Genomic DNA, 18,173 nt, shown 5'->3' with positions numbered 1-18,173 from the left:
GAATGGGAAAACGCTGCAGGGTCAGGAAGCTAACATAAATTGGTGGCACGTGATGGTAGGACCTCTGAAGAACAAGTTAATGCATGTCCTGCCTAAAGGCTTTAAAATTCATTAAAAAAAAAAAGTAAAGTGAACAAACAAAACACAATCCTCTCTAAATATTTCTATTTACTTCCAGCAATTATAGAGTATATTTTTCATAACTTTTTGTAACTTCCAAAGTCTGAGCTTCTTTGATGTCAATATGCAGATACATCAACAGTTTTGAGTTTCTTGTTATTATTCATAAGAAAGAAATATATATAAAAAAAGCACCAGATTAGAAACTTTTTTTCTGGGCCCAGTTCCTAAATTAACTAGATGTGAAATCTTAAGCATAGTAATTATTTTCTCTAGGTTTCAGTCCTCTTCTGCAGAATCAAGGCCCAATTAGATTATATCTAATATTCCTTGAATTCTAAAATTCTATGACTATCACTGCCAAATATTTACTGTCAGCATGGGATGGTGACCAGAATCACTATTGGATTAATGCTTAAGGCAGAAGTCTAACATGGATGCTATTGTCTCCATGGTTGGCTCTCCTTAAAGTAGAATTAGGTGGCTCACACAAAACTTGAGAATGAATTGGGGAGCTAAAGGGCCAAAGAAGTGTTCTTTATGCTTAATGGTCTACTATATTGGCCAGTAAGAAATAACTTCAACCATTTTATAGGTTTTTTCCAATGCTTGCAAAACACTAGCAATAAATACTGTTCCTTCTTACCTGGACCACTGGAGCAGCATCCTAACATGTGCCTCTTTCCCTTGGCTCCCTTCAATTTGCCCTCCACATTGTAGGCATAGGGTTTTTTTGTTTTTCTTCTTCTTCTTCTTCTTCTTCTTCTTCTTCTTCTTCTTCTTCTTCTTCTTCTTCTTCTTCTTCTTCTCAAAACCTTGTCATCTCTCCTCTCTCCACCCCCACAAAAAAACACCTTCATGGTTTTCCATTACAGTGACCAAAGTTCTTGTCATAGCTGAAGGGCTCTGTGTGTCTTAAATGGATTACTTACTGGATATAGGAAGCGATTGTTCTTTGTCATGTGGGAACACTTCTAGCATTATAAGATGTTTAACACCACAGGCCCCCAATCATCATGATAACCAAAAATGCTCCCTCCTCCTCATTGATCCAGGAGCAACTTCCAGCCTCTTCTCTATCACCCATAAGGTAATTTTGTTAGTTTCTTGAAGGAGCCATGTGCCCTTCTGCTATAATCTTTGAAGCAGTTGTTCCTTTTTAGATTGTTCTTCCTCTTAAACTAAATCTTTCCTGACTTACCATTTTATACAAATTCCTTTAATATATATTCTTAGAACTATATGCACCTTCCTTTTGTAGTATTTATCATAATTGTAATTTCCCTATTTTGGTGCGTGAATGATTATATGCTTAAGACCATTCTTCTCCACTAGACTGCAAATTCTGTGATTTTACACCTGTTTCATTCAATACTGAATCTCTAGCACCAAGTACAGTGCCTGTAATATGCTAAATGTTCCACGAACATTCAGTGAATTAACTGAAGAATATTAATTATGCCAGCAATTAGTTGTACGTGGAACTGTAACATTTTTTTAAGACTTATTTATTTTTGAGAGAGAGAGAGAGAGAAAGAGAGAGCAGGGGTAGGATCAGAGGAATAGGGAGAGAGAATCTTAAGCAGGCTCTATGTTCAGTGCACAGCCTGACATGGGGCTTGATCTCAGGACCCTGAGATCATGACCTGAGCCAAAACCAAGAGTCAGACACTCAACAGAACTGAGCCACCTGGGCACCCCAAGAACTGCAACATTTTTAACAGAAAACCTTGAATATGGTTTCCTAATAATACAGCAGCTCTGCCTAATTACTCTTTATACCAGTTTCTATGTTCAAGAAGCTTTAGCCTCACAGATCCTTATCAAAGTTATTGTACCTTCAAAAATTTTTTAAAAGAAAAGAAATCCACTTAGCCTAAAAACGGGAACTGTAAAATACTTCAGGTGATTATAAAACAACCTAAATTTACAAGCACAAAGCTAAGACTCAATTAAAATACTTCAGATAATTTCTAGTCAAAATTAGGCAAATGTTCAAGGGTTTTAAGAATATGATAATGTCATACAAATTAAGCATATGTTCTAGGTTTTCATTCATTTATATTCTCTAGCAGGTAAGATTCCTGTATCTCACAGATACTTAAGACCCTTTGATTGCAGTGTGGAAGAAATTGGAGGAGACGAAAATTACACACCACTCTCATTTACAGTAATGGCTTGAGGGAAATTAAGAATTAGAAAGATTTTGGCTATACATCGTTTGGCTAAACCAAAAGAAAGAAATACCCAAAAGAACTGCCGTTGTTTTTTTTTTTTTTTTTCCATTTCATATTTCTGAGAAAGGTGTCAAATGAGGGGACTTTTATCATCTATTTCCTTCTAAGAAGTCTTGTTTTATAGCAATAAACTAAAATTCTTTGCCATCACAGAATCTCTATTGTTCAATCATATCAGGCCACCTGCACCACTACTATATGGAAAGCTGACATCTGAAGACTGAAACTGGGGAAGTTCCTGAACCAGGAGTCAGGAGACCAAGATTCTGACTGAGGGCTGTCACTAAACATGTTTGTTTCTGGATGAAGTGTTTAACACGATTTCTGAAATGAGCCAGGATTGGACATTATAATGGCTAAGATCCCTTCCAGTATGTTGGTACTATGGAATTGGTCATCCTAGGATTATATATATTGCAATATCACACATGATGCATATATCTCATAAATTCACCAAATACAACCAAAAGCCAATTCTTAGCCTATAAAGAGGATTTTGTTGTCCATATAATAGTCCCTCATTTTGCAGCAAGACAAGCATGTGCTTACTCTGGGTATTTATCCAGCTTAGTTTGGGGAACTATTCTTAGAGTGTGGATTTCTACTGAAGAACCTCACTGAGGTTCCCTAAATGATGACTTCACCTTTCTTAACATGTGTATTATAAAGAGATTGGATTAAGAGTCGAGAGATGTGGGTTCAACTCTGTCTCTTACACTCAACTAGCTTTGTGACTTCTGGCAAATTATTTAAATTCTCTGAGCCCTCAATATCCTCATCTGTGAAGTAGGATAATGCTTCCCGTTTTCAAAGGGAAGAACATATGGATTAAACAAGAGATTGGATATGAAACCCTTTACAATTTACCTGCACTTCAAGGACACTTGCCTAGAGTTGCCTATTCCATACTTTTAGAATTGCCTATTTAGTACTATAGTAACAATCAGATTGACTATCAGTATGTTCTAAATAAATATGGTGAAATTTAAATCTTGATTAATATCTAATACTCACTGAAAGCCTATAGAGAAAGTGATTTTTTATGGAACCTAAATGTTATTATATATGTTATTATTTGTGAATATTGATTGTTCTGATAATCATGAAAATGTGAGTTTAAGAATGTGTTTTCGTTTTTAAGAAAATATGCTTCAGGTGACTGTATTCTGACCTACACTAAAATTTTTAACAATGGAAGCCATATCAGAGATTATACTGTCAAAATATTATTATTGTTTGTTATTATTAAAAGTAAGCAATTGAAAGATAAAAGGGATTAAGAGTACACTTAGAGTGATGAGCCCTGATTAATGTATAGAAATGTTGAATCATTATATTGTACACCTGAATCTAGCATAACACTGTTAATTATGTTTCAGTTTAAAAAAATAAAATATAAAAAAAATTAAGCAGTTGCAATAAATCTAAATACTCTTGACCACAAAGAAATTACCTTGGAATTTTAACAGGCGATTATCTCCAGATTAACAAACATATGTAAAGAACTATGCTATCTCAAGATGACTCAAACAAAAATAAGTGAAAGGCTTTAGTTATAATAAAAATTAATTAATAATAATTGAACTCAGCCTTGGGATTTTAATAAATGCTTTCTGTTGGTAATGAAAAGTTGAGATGACACTTGACCCCTAGGGGTTCAGCTAACAGAATCTGTGCTTTGATTTTTGCCTTAAAATTCAAGATCCTCTCAGACTAATCTTAGTCTGATCTTAATGTTTTTGGTTATATTTTTTGATATTTATTTCTCATTTTTAGATGAGCAACAGAACAACCTCTAATTAGAAAGTCATCTTATTTTTTGACACATATTTAGGTAGGATGAAATCTGTCTATATCGAACACCTTAAAGTTGAAAATCTTCTTACCCATTTTTTTGCATTTATTACTCAAATTTGATAGTTTTCAGGCTGCTCTAATGTTTTATGTTCCTCTCTACAAGAAAAATTCAAAAGGGAAGTACATTTTCCTTTTGTTTAGGCTGAACACTTTTTTCGGCTTAATTTAGTATCCCCAGCTGTTTTGCCTTTTGTAATTCAAAAAATGTAAGTTATCTTCCCAGAAGACTTTTGAACACCTTATTCTAGGGAAGAGTTTGTGAAAATTGATGATGTATTCTCTAAAGTTGAAGGATAAAAAGTGAATATGGCAATCTATTGAAAAATATACTGATATAAACTGTAAGTGTATACTTTGTTAGTCACCAGAACATAACCTATTCTATTTGTCAATACTTACTCGCATCAAAAGGAAACATTACACCATATTTGTGATTTAAGATTTAATTTAAAACTATTAAAGGGATAATTTACCTCCAAACATATTTCATGAATAATGCTGCTTAGTAGATTTCTTCTTGCAGAATTTATACAAAAGCATAGAATAATCAACTTTGATTACTTATCATAATAATCTATTAACTGTGTACTCACTGCCCACTGTGACTACTTCTCTGTCATCCAGGGTTTTTTTGCCTTCCTAGATCAATCAAAGGATCCATTTGTTGAAACTGTGTTTCATGGCCACTAGAATAATTTTCACCCATAGGTTGTCTTAATTTTAAAACCGTAGGGATATTTAATCTTGGCAGTGTTTTCAAATAAAAGTAATTTTTTACTCATGCTCTGCGCAATTTCAGTAGAAGGACATTTTAAAGTTTTGCCTCTTTCTTAGAGACTTGAGGACGTATGTGCGTAAAGTACGTTTCTTTTAGTCTAAGTCCTTCATCCTACATGAAAATGATATTTGAAAGGTCCAAACTGTCCCAGCTCTAACAGATGGGAAAACAACTGTAACCCACAGGCTTTCCTGTGAGGGATCCTCATTATCTATTCTGAATGAGGATACAAAGTTTAGAAAATGGTAGTTAAAGTGCTAAAAATCGAGCATTAAAGAACACTTTTTAAAAGTTAACAGTGAAAATGAGGCCTAAGGTTTTATCCTCAGCAGGAAGTATTCAGCTGACAGATCACTTAGTAAGCATCTTTGGTCTCCTCCCTGCCCTGACCCCCACTGGGCCTCACTGGTTGGATTAGGAGTCCTAATCCCATGGAGTCCATCAGTCAGGGGCCAAGGATCTTGACGCACTAGGCATAGAGATACCTGTCTCTCCTGTATTATTCCTATATTATTCCTTTAGACCTATATGCTTCAGATTCCTTTAACAGGAGGAGCTCAGCTTAATATTCAATTTCCCATGTTCAAAAACTATTATTTCTTCTTCATTCATGTGTCATTTACCTCGTTTAAATTGGGAAGTGATACAGTAGACACAAATTTCGTTGGAAAAGTTACACTGGAAGCTAATAATATACTGATTAAAATGTAGATTTAATGGAGAGAGAGAGTAGAAGCAAGTGGAGAGGGAGACAGAGAGACAGAGAGAAATAAAGGGAGGGTGGTAGAAAGGGAAAGGTGAAAATGAGAAGATAGGTTTCCCCTTATTTTCTGGGCTTTGGAAATATTTACAGTTCTGATTTTTTTTTAAATTGCCTCCAAAAAAACAAACAAACAAACAAAAAGATTGCCTCAAAAAACTGAGGAGAGCATATCTGAAAACTGAATTCACATTGACCCGTCCTACAAGTACTTACTTCTCACACATACTGTTGAGGCCCTGCTCAAGCCTTACACTACCAGGGCTAGGTATGTGGATGCTGTGCTGTTTAGAAGAGGGCTTTTGGAGTTTCTACAACACGGCATTACCTTGATTCCTAAGAATGAAGTCCCTTAGCATTCCACAGCAAGAAATTTTGTGGCCAAGACAGAAATTTCATGTTGCTAGATTAGTGAAACCTGGTCCTTATGCTCTGACACTTAGCCTACCTTTGTCCATCCCTGACTTTTACAATGAACTTTCCTTAGATGTCACTTTGATTATTTACACTTAAAATACCCCCAAAGAAGTTTAGTTTTGTCTTTCCTTTGGAACATTTGACTATTTGACTAAAACAGTCTAGTGAGTTTATATCTAGAAATATACTTTTTAAGACCCTTTGATGCCTCTCAATATGATTACATGGCACCATGAAGGATATGATGACTCTCTGCACTGATTATTCCTCAGTCAAGATTGTTCACCCCCGTAAGAGATGGAAAGGATAGTTAAATTATTCATACAAGTACTTCAATTTAGTTACTATTGACAGAATTTCTAGAAATAATAAAGTAAATAGGATAACATTCATATAGTTAAAGGCGTCATTTCAAAAGCTTGTTTATATGATGTGGACAAAGAAGCTATCTGGTAAAAGCTATAAAAATGCTAAAGGAGAACATCACACATTATTACATTTCATAAGTTCTATCTTCCCACCTGGAATACACGAAACCATATGCTAATTGCTATTATCAAACTTATAATCAATCGCACATGCCATTTTAATATGAAAACTTTAGGTATTTAAAAAAGAAATTAAGGTACAGCGAACTCTGGTAAGCAAGCAAAATGAAAGTAAAGGCACCCGGCATGTTACTCACCATGTTCTACACTGAAAGTCCCTCTCAGATCTAGGTAAGCATACTACAAGGTCTAACAGAGATGTGGAGAGGTTGTCTTTATGACTCTTTGAATCAAACAGTAACTAAGTGGTTTAAGTAGAAACATATATTTTGAAAGGTTAATCCACCCATACACAGGGAAACCCCTTTTTTTAAGAAAGTCACTCTGCTGCCAAGAGGCTATTAATATTCATCTCTCCGATACAAATACAACCACCAGATAAAAGATTCATAACCTATGTGAAAATACCACAGAGGATTCCCTCTTAGTCTCAATGTTGTAATGGAAACACAAGAAAACAACACACCTCATCAAGCAATCAGGAGTACTACAGGAAATCAACCTGCCCACTTAATGGAAAAGTTCTATCAGCTTAATAGGATCACAACACACAAACATAAAAGTAGAATTAGTATAATTTACTGTAAGGACCACATAGGTCACACACTCATTTCTAGGAATGTTCCTCTGTTTCATCTTCCTATTTCTTTCCCTGAGAGAGCTAGCACCCAGGTTAACATTTAAATACTCATCCTTCAAAGTAATTTAGAAATATGCCCACTACCTTAAAAAAAAAAAAAAAAAAAAGTTGCTGAATTTTTTTTTTTTTTATGTAGAGGGGAAATTGTATTTATAGTCTCTATATTGTTTCACTGGCACAACAGAATAGGAATTATGTATATTTTTCTCACCATACAAGAAAATAGTCTATATAATTATTAGCAGTGGCAAACCTTTCTAAAATGATGAAAAAATTTGTGCCAGTTCAGGAATTAGATCATGGCAGATGAAGTACCCAATAGTAATCACTAGTGGTTATTTGCACCATTTTTTTATGTTGAAGTATTCATTCTTCAGGTAATCATGATGAGCTTAAGTAAACAGCAAAGAGCATATTGGCAATATGCTGGAGAGAACATGGGTATATCAATTTGCCTGTTTGACTGACTCCAGCTCTCATCACAAGGCATCAAGCTTCAGGAAAACAGACTTGACAATGTGAGTTAATGAGGATCCCACTTCTGTAATTCCAATTCTACAAACACACTTTTCAAAGTCGATGAATCACAATGGGACCTTCAGCATTATCTTTCTTATGACAAAATGCTATAAGTATCAGTCTTAGGTGGTAAATCATGAATGTTCATCATATTTTTCTTTATGCCTTTCTTTATGCCTACTTTGAAATAAATTTTCAAAAGAAAAAATAGTCCATAATGCCATGTAGCTTGTACATATACTCGACCTAAAAAAAAAAAAAAATCTAAACAAAACTAGGAAGTCAACAATCTGTACTTAATCTGAGTTATTAAACATTTGATACAAAAATATCATTGTTATAAGGTCTCCTAAAGTCTTTTGAGTATTATCTTTAAAAAGTATTTTGAGGCAGCCCGGGTGGCTCAGCAGTTTAGTGCTTGCCTTTGGCCCTGGGGTGTGATCCTGGAGTCCCGGGATCGAGTCCCATGTCAGGCTCCCTGCATGGAGCCTGCTTCTCCTCCTGCCTGTGTCTCTGCCTCTCTCTCTCTCTCTCTCTCTCCCCCCCTCTGTCTCTCATGAATGAATAAATAAAATCTTTAAAAAATTTTTAATTAAAAAAATAAAAAGTATTTTTAAATTACACAAAATGACATTTACCCTGTTAGTTTCTTTCCATGTGAAAAAAATAATGTTTCACAAGAATATGACATTTTAGTGTGATACCAAAAAAGCAAGAATATGTTTATTAACAAATAGCAAAAGGTGATGAAGTCAATAAGGTGATGAAGTCATTCTTACAGGAACTGGAAACTAGATCTAATTAATGTCTTCCTTTGTTGAAATTCTTTTACAATTACAGAGTGCTATACAAATGCACAATGTAAATGCTGTCATTAAAACCTTCAAGTGTTCACAAAGTGTGTCCAATGTTGTTTGAAGCTATGCACCTCTTCATTTGATGACCACATAAATTATAGAATGCAGAAAAAGCACAGAAGTTTGTTTCAGAGTATACTGAAGTTTATGCAGGAAGGTTATTTCCATTAAAAACTATGGAATGGACAGTGGGGATGGTGATGTTAGTCAGTGGAAAATGATATAAGACATGATTTTCATTTACCCCATGAAATGTTGGAGAAAAAAGAGTTCATAAAACACAAAGACAGATCTTGTTACCTCCACCTGCACTGGAACTGTAAGAAGGACGCTGGACTCTGTAGAACTCTACCGTGAAACAAAGGTGTTACTCGTCCACAAAGCATTGTATTGCTTCTGGTGTACCTCTAGGTCACTTAAAATCAACTGGAAGAAAAAGCTGCTATTTGCTGACCAAATTATTTTTACAGTTCACAGAGTGTTTTGTTTAGTGATTTACCTTAAGGGAAAAACAAGGAAATGAGTTGAAAAACATTTTAATAAAACTTGAAGACTAGTGTCTAAAGTGATTGATCCAAAATTAATTTCACATGGCTTGAGGGTACAAGTGTCTGAGGGAAAAGGGGAAAGAAGGGGAAAATGAAACTAGTGAAGTGAGACAAGGCTATTGAGAGTTGAGTTGAGGGGGAAAAAAAGTCATATTCAGTGTTTTTTCCTTTATCCAGAAATAATACCAAGAGTATTTAAGAGTCTAAGGGAAGGAGGTTTCCACGCTCTGGGCTTGGGAAAGGGCAAATCCAATCTGCTGGAAAGATGAGCAGAATTTGTCACCTGGTAACAAGGCTCCCCAGACCTCAGCTGCGCCTTCTGGGCCAGCCCCAGGTGTCCTGGAAGACCAGCAAAGTGCTTCCACGTGCTTGCTTTCAAGACCATTCCAGGCCTGCCCCTCACCCTCTCTGCCACCACCTCAATTTCCCAACATTCCAGATTCCATTCCATGGGTGAGAATGGAGGTTGAATGAAGACAATGTAAATCTTACAGTTGAAGAATTCACTAAAAAGGCTTCACCACCATAAGGTTTTCTAAGAAATATGACAAAGCCGACCTGGCAATGTTAGTCCTGTTAAAGTAGAGTTTCTTTGGGAGTTGTTCAAGCTAGTTTGTTTCTATTCAGTGAGAGTTTTCTGTGGATTAGGGACATTTGATGGCTCTCCAGAGTCCTTCAAGGGGAGGCCATGGCCTCTTGCCAAACTTTGGTCCTTATTGTTTCCCTGAGAGAGTCAAAGCAGAGAGTGTATTTTTATTATAACTTAAGAACATCACCTGTAATGTTACTTAAAGGACAGAGATGGTTGTGCCAGGAGCTTCAGCTGGATGGATATCAAACTAGAAGGGTAATATGGCTTATACCTTACGGTCTCCCATCCCAGTTTATTGGTAATAAAACTTAGTTTTTAATTTGGTCTTTTTACTTCATAAAAAAATGTGTTTTTTTTCCTCTTGGATTCAAATTGTCATAACAATCAGGAGCATAGCTGACTTTGCCATTTGATGAAACCTCATCTGGATAAAAACTGACATAAAGAACAGATAATTTGTCATCATTTTGCAAACTGAATACTCATTCATAAAACTTTGGAAACTGTTATACTTATGATATAATGGTTAAATTTGATTTTTTCTCTGTTCTTTTTTTTCCCAATAGAACTATAGTTTTAGGGAATTTAGTAATTCTATACACTTTTGCTGAGTTTTCCCTCCTTACTGTGTGTGTGAATGCTTTTTAAAAATTCCAGTTATGGATAACCAGGGGCTAAACAACATATGATTTAAACCACTAAATTATCACATTTCTGCTTTTTCCGAAGGGCTGGAACCAACTTTTCTCTGAAAAATTCTGCCAAAAAGAAGATATATCAGGCAAACAATTAGGATGGACAAGGGGCATAAATCTCCTTTCTAAAGAGGATGAAAGAATGGATGAGAATCACGGATGTAGATAAATCAGAAATGCAGCTGTTTGGGACCGAAGTCCAGTTATCACTGTACGCCAGGCCCAAAGATGTGGTGATCTTTAAAAGACAACCTTAGGTGTTGACAAGTTGAGACGTCCCAGGAGAACTCTGACACTCAACCCCTTTGACTTTTACCCTCACCACAACTGCATCCCATCCTGTTTTCAATATACATAAATGTATTTTCTCAGCCAAATTCAGGAACCATACCTGTTTTCAACATTAAATTTGCTTTTGATCATTTCTATCTTACAGGAATTACCACCCAAAGAGCATTAACTTAGAAGTCAGGCATTCTGGATCAAATTCTATAAGATCAGCATTAAATAATTTACACATCCCCATCTGTGTAAAAATTTAGTTTGGGTATTGGAAGCCCTACACATCCTATTTGAAGGGATATTTTTCTTCTAGCAGTTTCTTGTTTTTAGATGAAAATCTAAAATGGGGAAATAACTTTTGATCTTAAGCTGTGATTTCCACCTTCTGTGACCCTTCTTTACAGTCAAGTGCCTTCATGTGATCTTCAGATCTTAACTCCACATCTACAGCATTGTGGGGTTTGTGCACTCGGGAATAGACAGGAACTTTGAAACTGTAAAAACAGTTACTAAAATGATTAGCTTTATGATTATTTTAAAGAAAAGTCATTTACCATGCTGAAGTTTGGGAGGGGTCCTCATTGTTTTATCCCAAAGGACTAAGAAGATTATATAACAAATGTAAAACTTTACCTCCAGCACTGAAACACAAAATCATTTTAAAGCTTGTATTGGAAATCATTTTATACACTAAGGAAAAAAATGCTGAGATCTGTTCATAAAAGTTTAAACTAAACCAATTCATTATTCTCCAGTGGCATTCATTCTAACAGCATTATTACAAATTAGATTCATTTCACCCCTAAAGGCTTCTATTCTTTTACCTAAGATTTGGACAAGGTAATGCCTAAAATCCCATCCCAGGTCAAAGATTCTATAATTTGGTATCACCCCAAATAACAAACAGCACATTTCCGTTTTGATTGGTTTTATGGTTTTTAAGGTCCCTTGTATAGTTGAGGAGAAAAAATATCAAAAATACAATCCTCTCTGTCCACAAATGTGTCTACTTTTAGTTAATTCTACTTGTGGAATTATATTAACTCATTCAGCTCTTGAACCAAAGCATTAAAGACCTAGAAGAGCTAAACTCTAAGCAAAATTAAAAAGTCATATACTTGAATGCCAAATTTACTGTCAAGAAAGTAAGTAGGTCTTAGGAAAAACTGATCTCATCATGTTCTTCACTGTTCTGTGAAAATGTTTGACAGTAAGGGGAAGTACTTCTCTCTTAAGAAAATTTTGTCTATTTTACAAATGCTCAGGCTCCAGAAAGTCAAGCACACCCAAGGACTAAACATAATAATAAATTTTCCATTAATTTTTTTAGGGATTTAATTTATGCATTTGACAGAGAGAGACAGAGAGAGAGAGAGAGAGAGTATAAGCAGGAGGAGTGTCAGAGGGAGAGGAAGAAGCAGGGAGCCTGAGGAGCTCAATGCCAGGACCTTGGGATCATGACCTGAGCCAAAGGCAGACACTTAACTGACTGAACCACCTAGGCACCCCTCCTTTAAGTTTTTAATTACAAGTGTCAAACATGAGAATTATGCCAAGTTTAAGAGTTATAAGACTATATTACATAGAATGAGAAAAAAAATGGAGAAATAATTTCTGATATTAAGCGGTGATTTCCTATCAAAACACCATTTTCAGGTAATTTGCTGCATATTCCTCCAGTTTTTTTCTTTTCTATACATGTAATAATTATATTATTATTAGCTATAATATTTTGTTACTGAATGAAGATAACAAGTATTACTATTACTGGCAATAATATTTCTGATTGGATGATACTAAGAACACTTCTTATAATTTAATAAATTATATAGTCACTCCTTTCTCTACTAAAATGGAGGGAAAAAAATAACATATATTGAAGAGGTTTTTATGGTCATTCTCTTTGGTTTTTAAAACTGTGAATAAATGATCCATGTAATATAAAGAATAAACACATATGGGCAGAGCCCATTGCTGAAATTAAGCCAATTTCATTATAAAAATTAGCTTGGATAAATTTTAATAACTTATATTATCATTGTTGTGTTACATGGCAATTATAAATTGAGGCAATTCACATACATGAGTTTGATGATGATGATGACTGGGAATAATGACTAGCAATAATTTCTGATCATCTATTGTATATCAGATACTTTACAAACATTATCTCCTGGCTACTTAAAGTGAAGTCTTTGGACCAGCAGAAAACTTGTTAGAATGTCAGACCCCACCCCAGATTTACTGAATCAAAATCTATGTTTTAATAAGATCTCCAGATATGAGAGGGAATCTCATTAATGAATACTGAAGTTTGAGAAACGTTGAATTATATCATGTGTTCTTTATAGTGACTAGTAAACAACATATCACTAGTTCCCTATTCCCATGAGGAAAATGAAACTCAGAGAAGCAAAAGTGATATTCAAAATATTTGACAACTGGGTCTGGGTCAACATAATCATCAGCCAATGAGAGGGGAGACCTGAACAAGAGTAGGGGGAGACATCCAATATCAGTCCTGCCAAGCAAGGGCTGAAGTATCATCTAAGTAATCAGCATAGCTAGGATTCAGACCCTGGTTTGTGTGTCTCAGAAACATACTTTTCTCACTATCCCACACAGATTATTGATTGTTTCACAAATCAACCAAGAGTTTCTAAGGTCAGTTGGGATAAGAGGTAAATCCAAAACTAACCTGACTCCTTCACCATTTCCAATTTCCCTCTGCCCATTTATCATTTCAATCCCTTTTGTCCTACCTCTCTGCTTGAATACATCCAAGAGAGTCAAATGGTGTGGCGCCTCAGTCAAACAAACTCCAGTTCCCTTGAGGATGGATAAGGCATGACATTTACCTGCAAAGACCTTCTATGATATTGTGATTTATAATAAGAAGCTTATGTTTGGACTTTGTCCTCCTCTCAGGCACAGAGCTCTGGAAACCCTTGAAATTTCCTGAGGGATGAGAGCCATAAAGCTACCCTGTGTCAGTTAACAGAGTGAGCTTTGGACCTTACCTAAGCTTGCCTGGAGAACCAGTGGAATTTTTCCTTTCTATCCTTGACCTCCAGGGAGGGGAGTGGGGCTGGAGGCTGATTCAATCAACACCAGCCAATGATTTAATCAATTATGCCTCTATAATGAAGCTTCCATTAAAAACCCATTAAAACTCCATTAAAAAGGATTGGTTTGGGAGAGCTTCTGTGCTGGTAAATGTGTGATTCTTTGGGGAAAGTGGTATGTTATGAGAGATCATGGAAGCTCCACAGTCTTTCTCCATACCTTGCCCTATGCATTTCTTCTATCTGACTCTTCCTGAGTCAGAGCCTTTTATAATAAACCAGCAATCTAGTAAAATGTTCCTCTGAGTTCTATAAACTACTCTAGCAAATAAACCAAGGTTGACGTGGTGGGAACTTCCCATTTATAGTGTGTCAATCAGAAAGACAGGTAAAAACCTGGACTTGGGACTGATGAATGAAGTCCAAGGAGGGGGTTTTTGGAACTCCCAATCTATAACCTGTCTTTCAGAAGCATATGTGGCTATCTGGATTTGCAACTGGCCTCTGAAGTTGGAAGTAGGCGGTCTTGTGAGACAGAGCCCTTGACTTGTGGGATATGACACTATCTCTGGGCAGATAGTGTCAGATATGAGCTGAATTGGAGGACACATTGCTGGTATGACAGAGAATTGCTTGTTGTGGAAGAAAGCCTCCACACATTTGGTGACCAGATGTGCCAGAAGTGAAATGTCCTGTGTCAGCGTGGTAGTAATATAAAAGTAAAGGAGATACAACAGGAGAAAGACTCACAGGTGGACAAATGGGGTGTTCTCTATTACACCTTCCAAAAATGTAATGATTTTGCCCTTCGGACTGCTCTTCTCACAATAAAAGGTTATGGAACATTTCCAGTGACATGCTGGTAAAATCTATGTCACCTCTGTAATGTGGAGGTCCATATTCATTTTGATCCCATAGTCTATTCACAATCTAGCAGGAACCCAAAGTTCCTTATTCACTGGTCAGTGTCACTGCAGCCAGCACCCTCTGCCAGGCTCACCCAGGAGTGTCTGCGTGATTCCTTCTTTCATCTCAAAATTGTGACCATAGGTAATGTGTGTGAAAAGGAGAATTCATTTATCTATAAAGTATCTTATGGTTACAACCTGTGTCTACATGTTTCTTCTCAACACAGTCAAAGCAAAGTCCAAACCTCAAGGTTAGGAGAATTTAGGAGGTAGGTTTTTTTTTGTTTGTTTGTTTGTTTTAGATTGCTAATTGATGTATACCATTTAGAAATAGTGCATTTATCATAAATATTTGGCTTGGTGAATTTTCAAAAACTGAATATACCTGTATAAACAACACCCATTTCAAGAAACAGAGATTCCCAAGGAGATAGCCCTCTAATTGCCTATCCATGGCAGGGTTTGTGAATTGCCAGAGGTAAGTATTTCTCTAGTTTGTGAGGCATCTCATCCTAATGAAGTCTGATCAGTTAATGGAGCCTATAAACTGAGGTTCAGATTAACAGGCAAATGTAGAGTCAGAATAAATTGCAGTGGGATATTTGCTGATTATAATTGGAGAACCTGATTATTTCCACTACTGAATTCTTATTTGTTGGGTCCAGCTTCAGAATCTATGGCCTTATTTTTAACTCTCAAAGTTCACTGGGCTTTCAGAATTTGATCCTCTCTCTTTTCCCTGCTCCTGTAGGACCTCTTTTTCTTCTTCCTCTCAGTGTGGGAATATCAAAATGGTTCAGACATCTTTAGCTATAAATATATTCCACTCGTATTCCACTTATACCTTTGCCAAGCATCTTTCTGTCATTTCTCCCAACTGATCTGTGTGGTTACCTTCCAATTGGGATGAGAAGCCATGGGAATTCTCCTAGTCACTGTTTGTTCTGGATTTGTTCTTGAATTGTGAGGTAATTCTACATGGTTTTTCTGTCTGAGGTCATGAACCACCCCAGAAATATCTCCTTTGGCTGTTGAGTTATGTCAGTTCTGAGGCTTCCATTCTGTCTTGTGTCACTGGTAACAAGACTCAAAGTCTTTCTCGAAGGATTTTAGAGGAGTGGTCTCTGTGAATTTCTTCAGTTTATGCTAGAAATTCCTTATGCCCATAATTCAAAGCCTGTTTGATTACAAGTCACATAGTAATAGCCACTTGCATAAGGAATCTGCACATAAGGTAGAACAATAAGCCTGCAATAATCAAAGCAAGAAGGATATCAACCTAAACGCCTGTCATTTTTCAAGAAACGTACTTCATGGATGTCATATGAAAAGTGAGATAGTAAGTTTTCCTAAGTTACTGAAGCAACAAAATATTTTGTAAGTTTGATTCTGTACCTGAAATAGCCAGTTTCAGACCACACATTCTCATCCAGATTGCAATTTACATTTCTGTGATATTACATTAATGTTTCATTGGCAACTGGTAGAGTTCTGAAAAGGAGGAGCAGAAACAAGCATATGCCTCTTGAGGTCTAGGCTCAGAAATTCCTTTCCTCCTGTATATATTGGCCAAAGTAAGCTATAAGGCCAGCCCAGATTCAGGGAATAGAGAAATAGATTCTGTTTCCTTGATGGGAGAAGCAATGTGACTTCAGTTTTTCTCATCAAGAGGAGAGACATGTGTCCCGGGTGCTCCCTCTCCTTCCATCTAGTTTAATGGCCAGCCAACCCCCCAAAGCATGATTGCCTAGCCTGGCCAGTTACTGATGACAAATATATATATGAGTCCCACTGAGACCAAAACTGCCTCTGTGAGCGCAGCCTCAACTGACAATCCATGGAATTGCAAGGTAAATAATTGCTTGTTTTATAACATCACTAAGTTTTAGAGTGATTTGCTACATAGCAGAAACTGATAGACTGCCCTATCAGATACTTAAAAATGTACAATAACTATTAAACATTACATTATAATTCTGATTTTACTTTTGTCTTCAAAAAAAAAATTAAAGGGTATCTAATGCATAGCCCAGAGCCTCACTTCTGAGAAAAATAAACAAAGCAACACCATCAATCCCCTATCATCTGCTCTGTAATCCCTCAAGCCGGTCTGGAGCACTTCTTGCCTCATTCTGAAATCATTCCTTTAAATTCTGACAAACACCCTGCCCACTCAGGCTCCTCACTTCTGTTCTCTCAGAAAGCCATGTTGCACTGCCCCCCTGAGAGAATGGTTCTAGCGGTCTGTCCCTAGCCCCTCAGGGAGCCAGAGCATCCAGCAGCTCCCTGTTCCCTTGTGCTTACTCACTGGATACCTGTGGCCTGTGCTCTTCAGAAAGCTGGGCTCTTTCCTCACTCACGTTGCTTTTCTTACAAGGAAACCTCTGAAAAAGTCTTCCAAAGAAAAGCATCTCTACCTTGTTACCTAAGCAAATCCTTCTGGGGGATGATATGTGGAAATAAAAGAGCTTCAGAGTGTGAAACTCATTCATATTTTCATATGAGGTGCTGTCTACACTCTCTTCTGGACATATTGCCAATGTCATCCCTGAGGAATGAATCCAGACTAAAAGTTTAAACGGAGAAAAACAGAGTGAAGGTGAGGCTTTCTGCAAACAAAGTTTAGAAGATAACTTTTAAAAAAATATGGTAATTTCCTCAAGGTGGCAAGCTATCCCCAAGCAAGTGGAAATCAGAAAGCAAGTGTTCCTGTAGTTGCTGGAAACTTAATAAGAAATGTCTCAGCATAGGTTCAGCTTCGGCTACTTCTCAAGAGCTATGTGGGTAAACTGTGGGTATCAGGATGTTTTCTGTGGGATAACAGATAGTCTGACTTGCCAACTGGTATGGAAAACTCAGCCAAAACAGTGAATCAAGAGATTAGGTTACTGGAGAAATTCAGGAATGAGAACCAAGGAGAAACAGGCCAACGTATTCACACAGTTTGTTGGATCAGAGTCAGTTATCACATCTTAGAATCAGCCATGAGGGCCAGGAGTAAGTAAAACTACTACATCCAGAACCCTTTGGGAGGAGAAACTAAAGTGCTTTTACTTAATTCTTTCCTTCCTAAAAGTGATCTGTGTCTATATGAGTGGAAAGTTGTACAAATCTGCACAGTATGTACCAACTAACTGTTAGGAGAACCCCACGAGGGTTAGGTGAGGCTTAGGCATGTTGGCCGTGAGCAACAGAAGGTGGAAAGGTCAAAGACTCTGTATTATTATCTAATTTCCAGGACCTTTCTTTGGCCTTGGAATAGACATGTTGGAGATCAAAGGTCTCGTCTCAGACTAAAAATTCTTTCTGACTCCTTGCTGTGATGGTTATAAGTAGACAACAAGACCAAG

The 18,173-nt window shown here is 36.6% G+C and overlaps 1 protein-coding gene and 1 long non-coding RNA gene across 3 annotated transcripts in view; one reads left to right on the top strand and one right to left on the bottom strand.

Moving 5' to 3' along the window:
* The window catches only part of TNIP3 (TNFAIP3 interacting protein 3), a 103,079-nt gene extending 93,389 nt beyond the window's left edge, over positions 1–9,690 (bottom strand). Inside the window, exon 1 of one of the 2 annotated variants that reach the window (XM_025420493.2) lies at positions 9,565–9,690. In XM_025420493.2, the coding sequence (XP_025276278.1) occupies positions 9,565–9,666 (102 nt within the window). In that variant the 5' untranslated portion in view covers positions 9,667–9,690. Of the gene's footprint in view, positions 1–6,854; positions 6,930–9,564 lie in introns of those variants that run through there. The other variant, XM_049097284.1, reaches the window with a different exon arrangement.
* A 30-nt stretch (positions 9,691–9,720) lies between these two features.
* On the top strand, positions 9,721–11,007 carry LOC125753028 (uncharacterized). Its single transcript, XR_007403841.1, has 2 exons — positions 9,721–9,847; positions 10,603–11,007. It is a non-coding gene; the product is annotated as an uncharacterized LOC125753028 (long non-coding RNA).
* The last annotated feature ends 7,166 nt before the right edge of the window (positions 11,008–18,173 follow it).

Source organism: Canis lupus, chromosome 19 (assembly GCF_003254725.2).
Source record: "Canis lupus dingo isolate Sandy chromosome 19, ASM325472v2, whole genome shotgun sequence".
NCBI classification, from domain to species: domain Eukaryota; kingdom Metazoa; phylum Chordata; class Mammalia; order Carnivora; family Canidae; genus Canis; species Canis lupus.
This window is presented reverse-complemented; position numbering and strand designations above follow the sequence as displayed.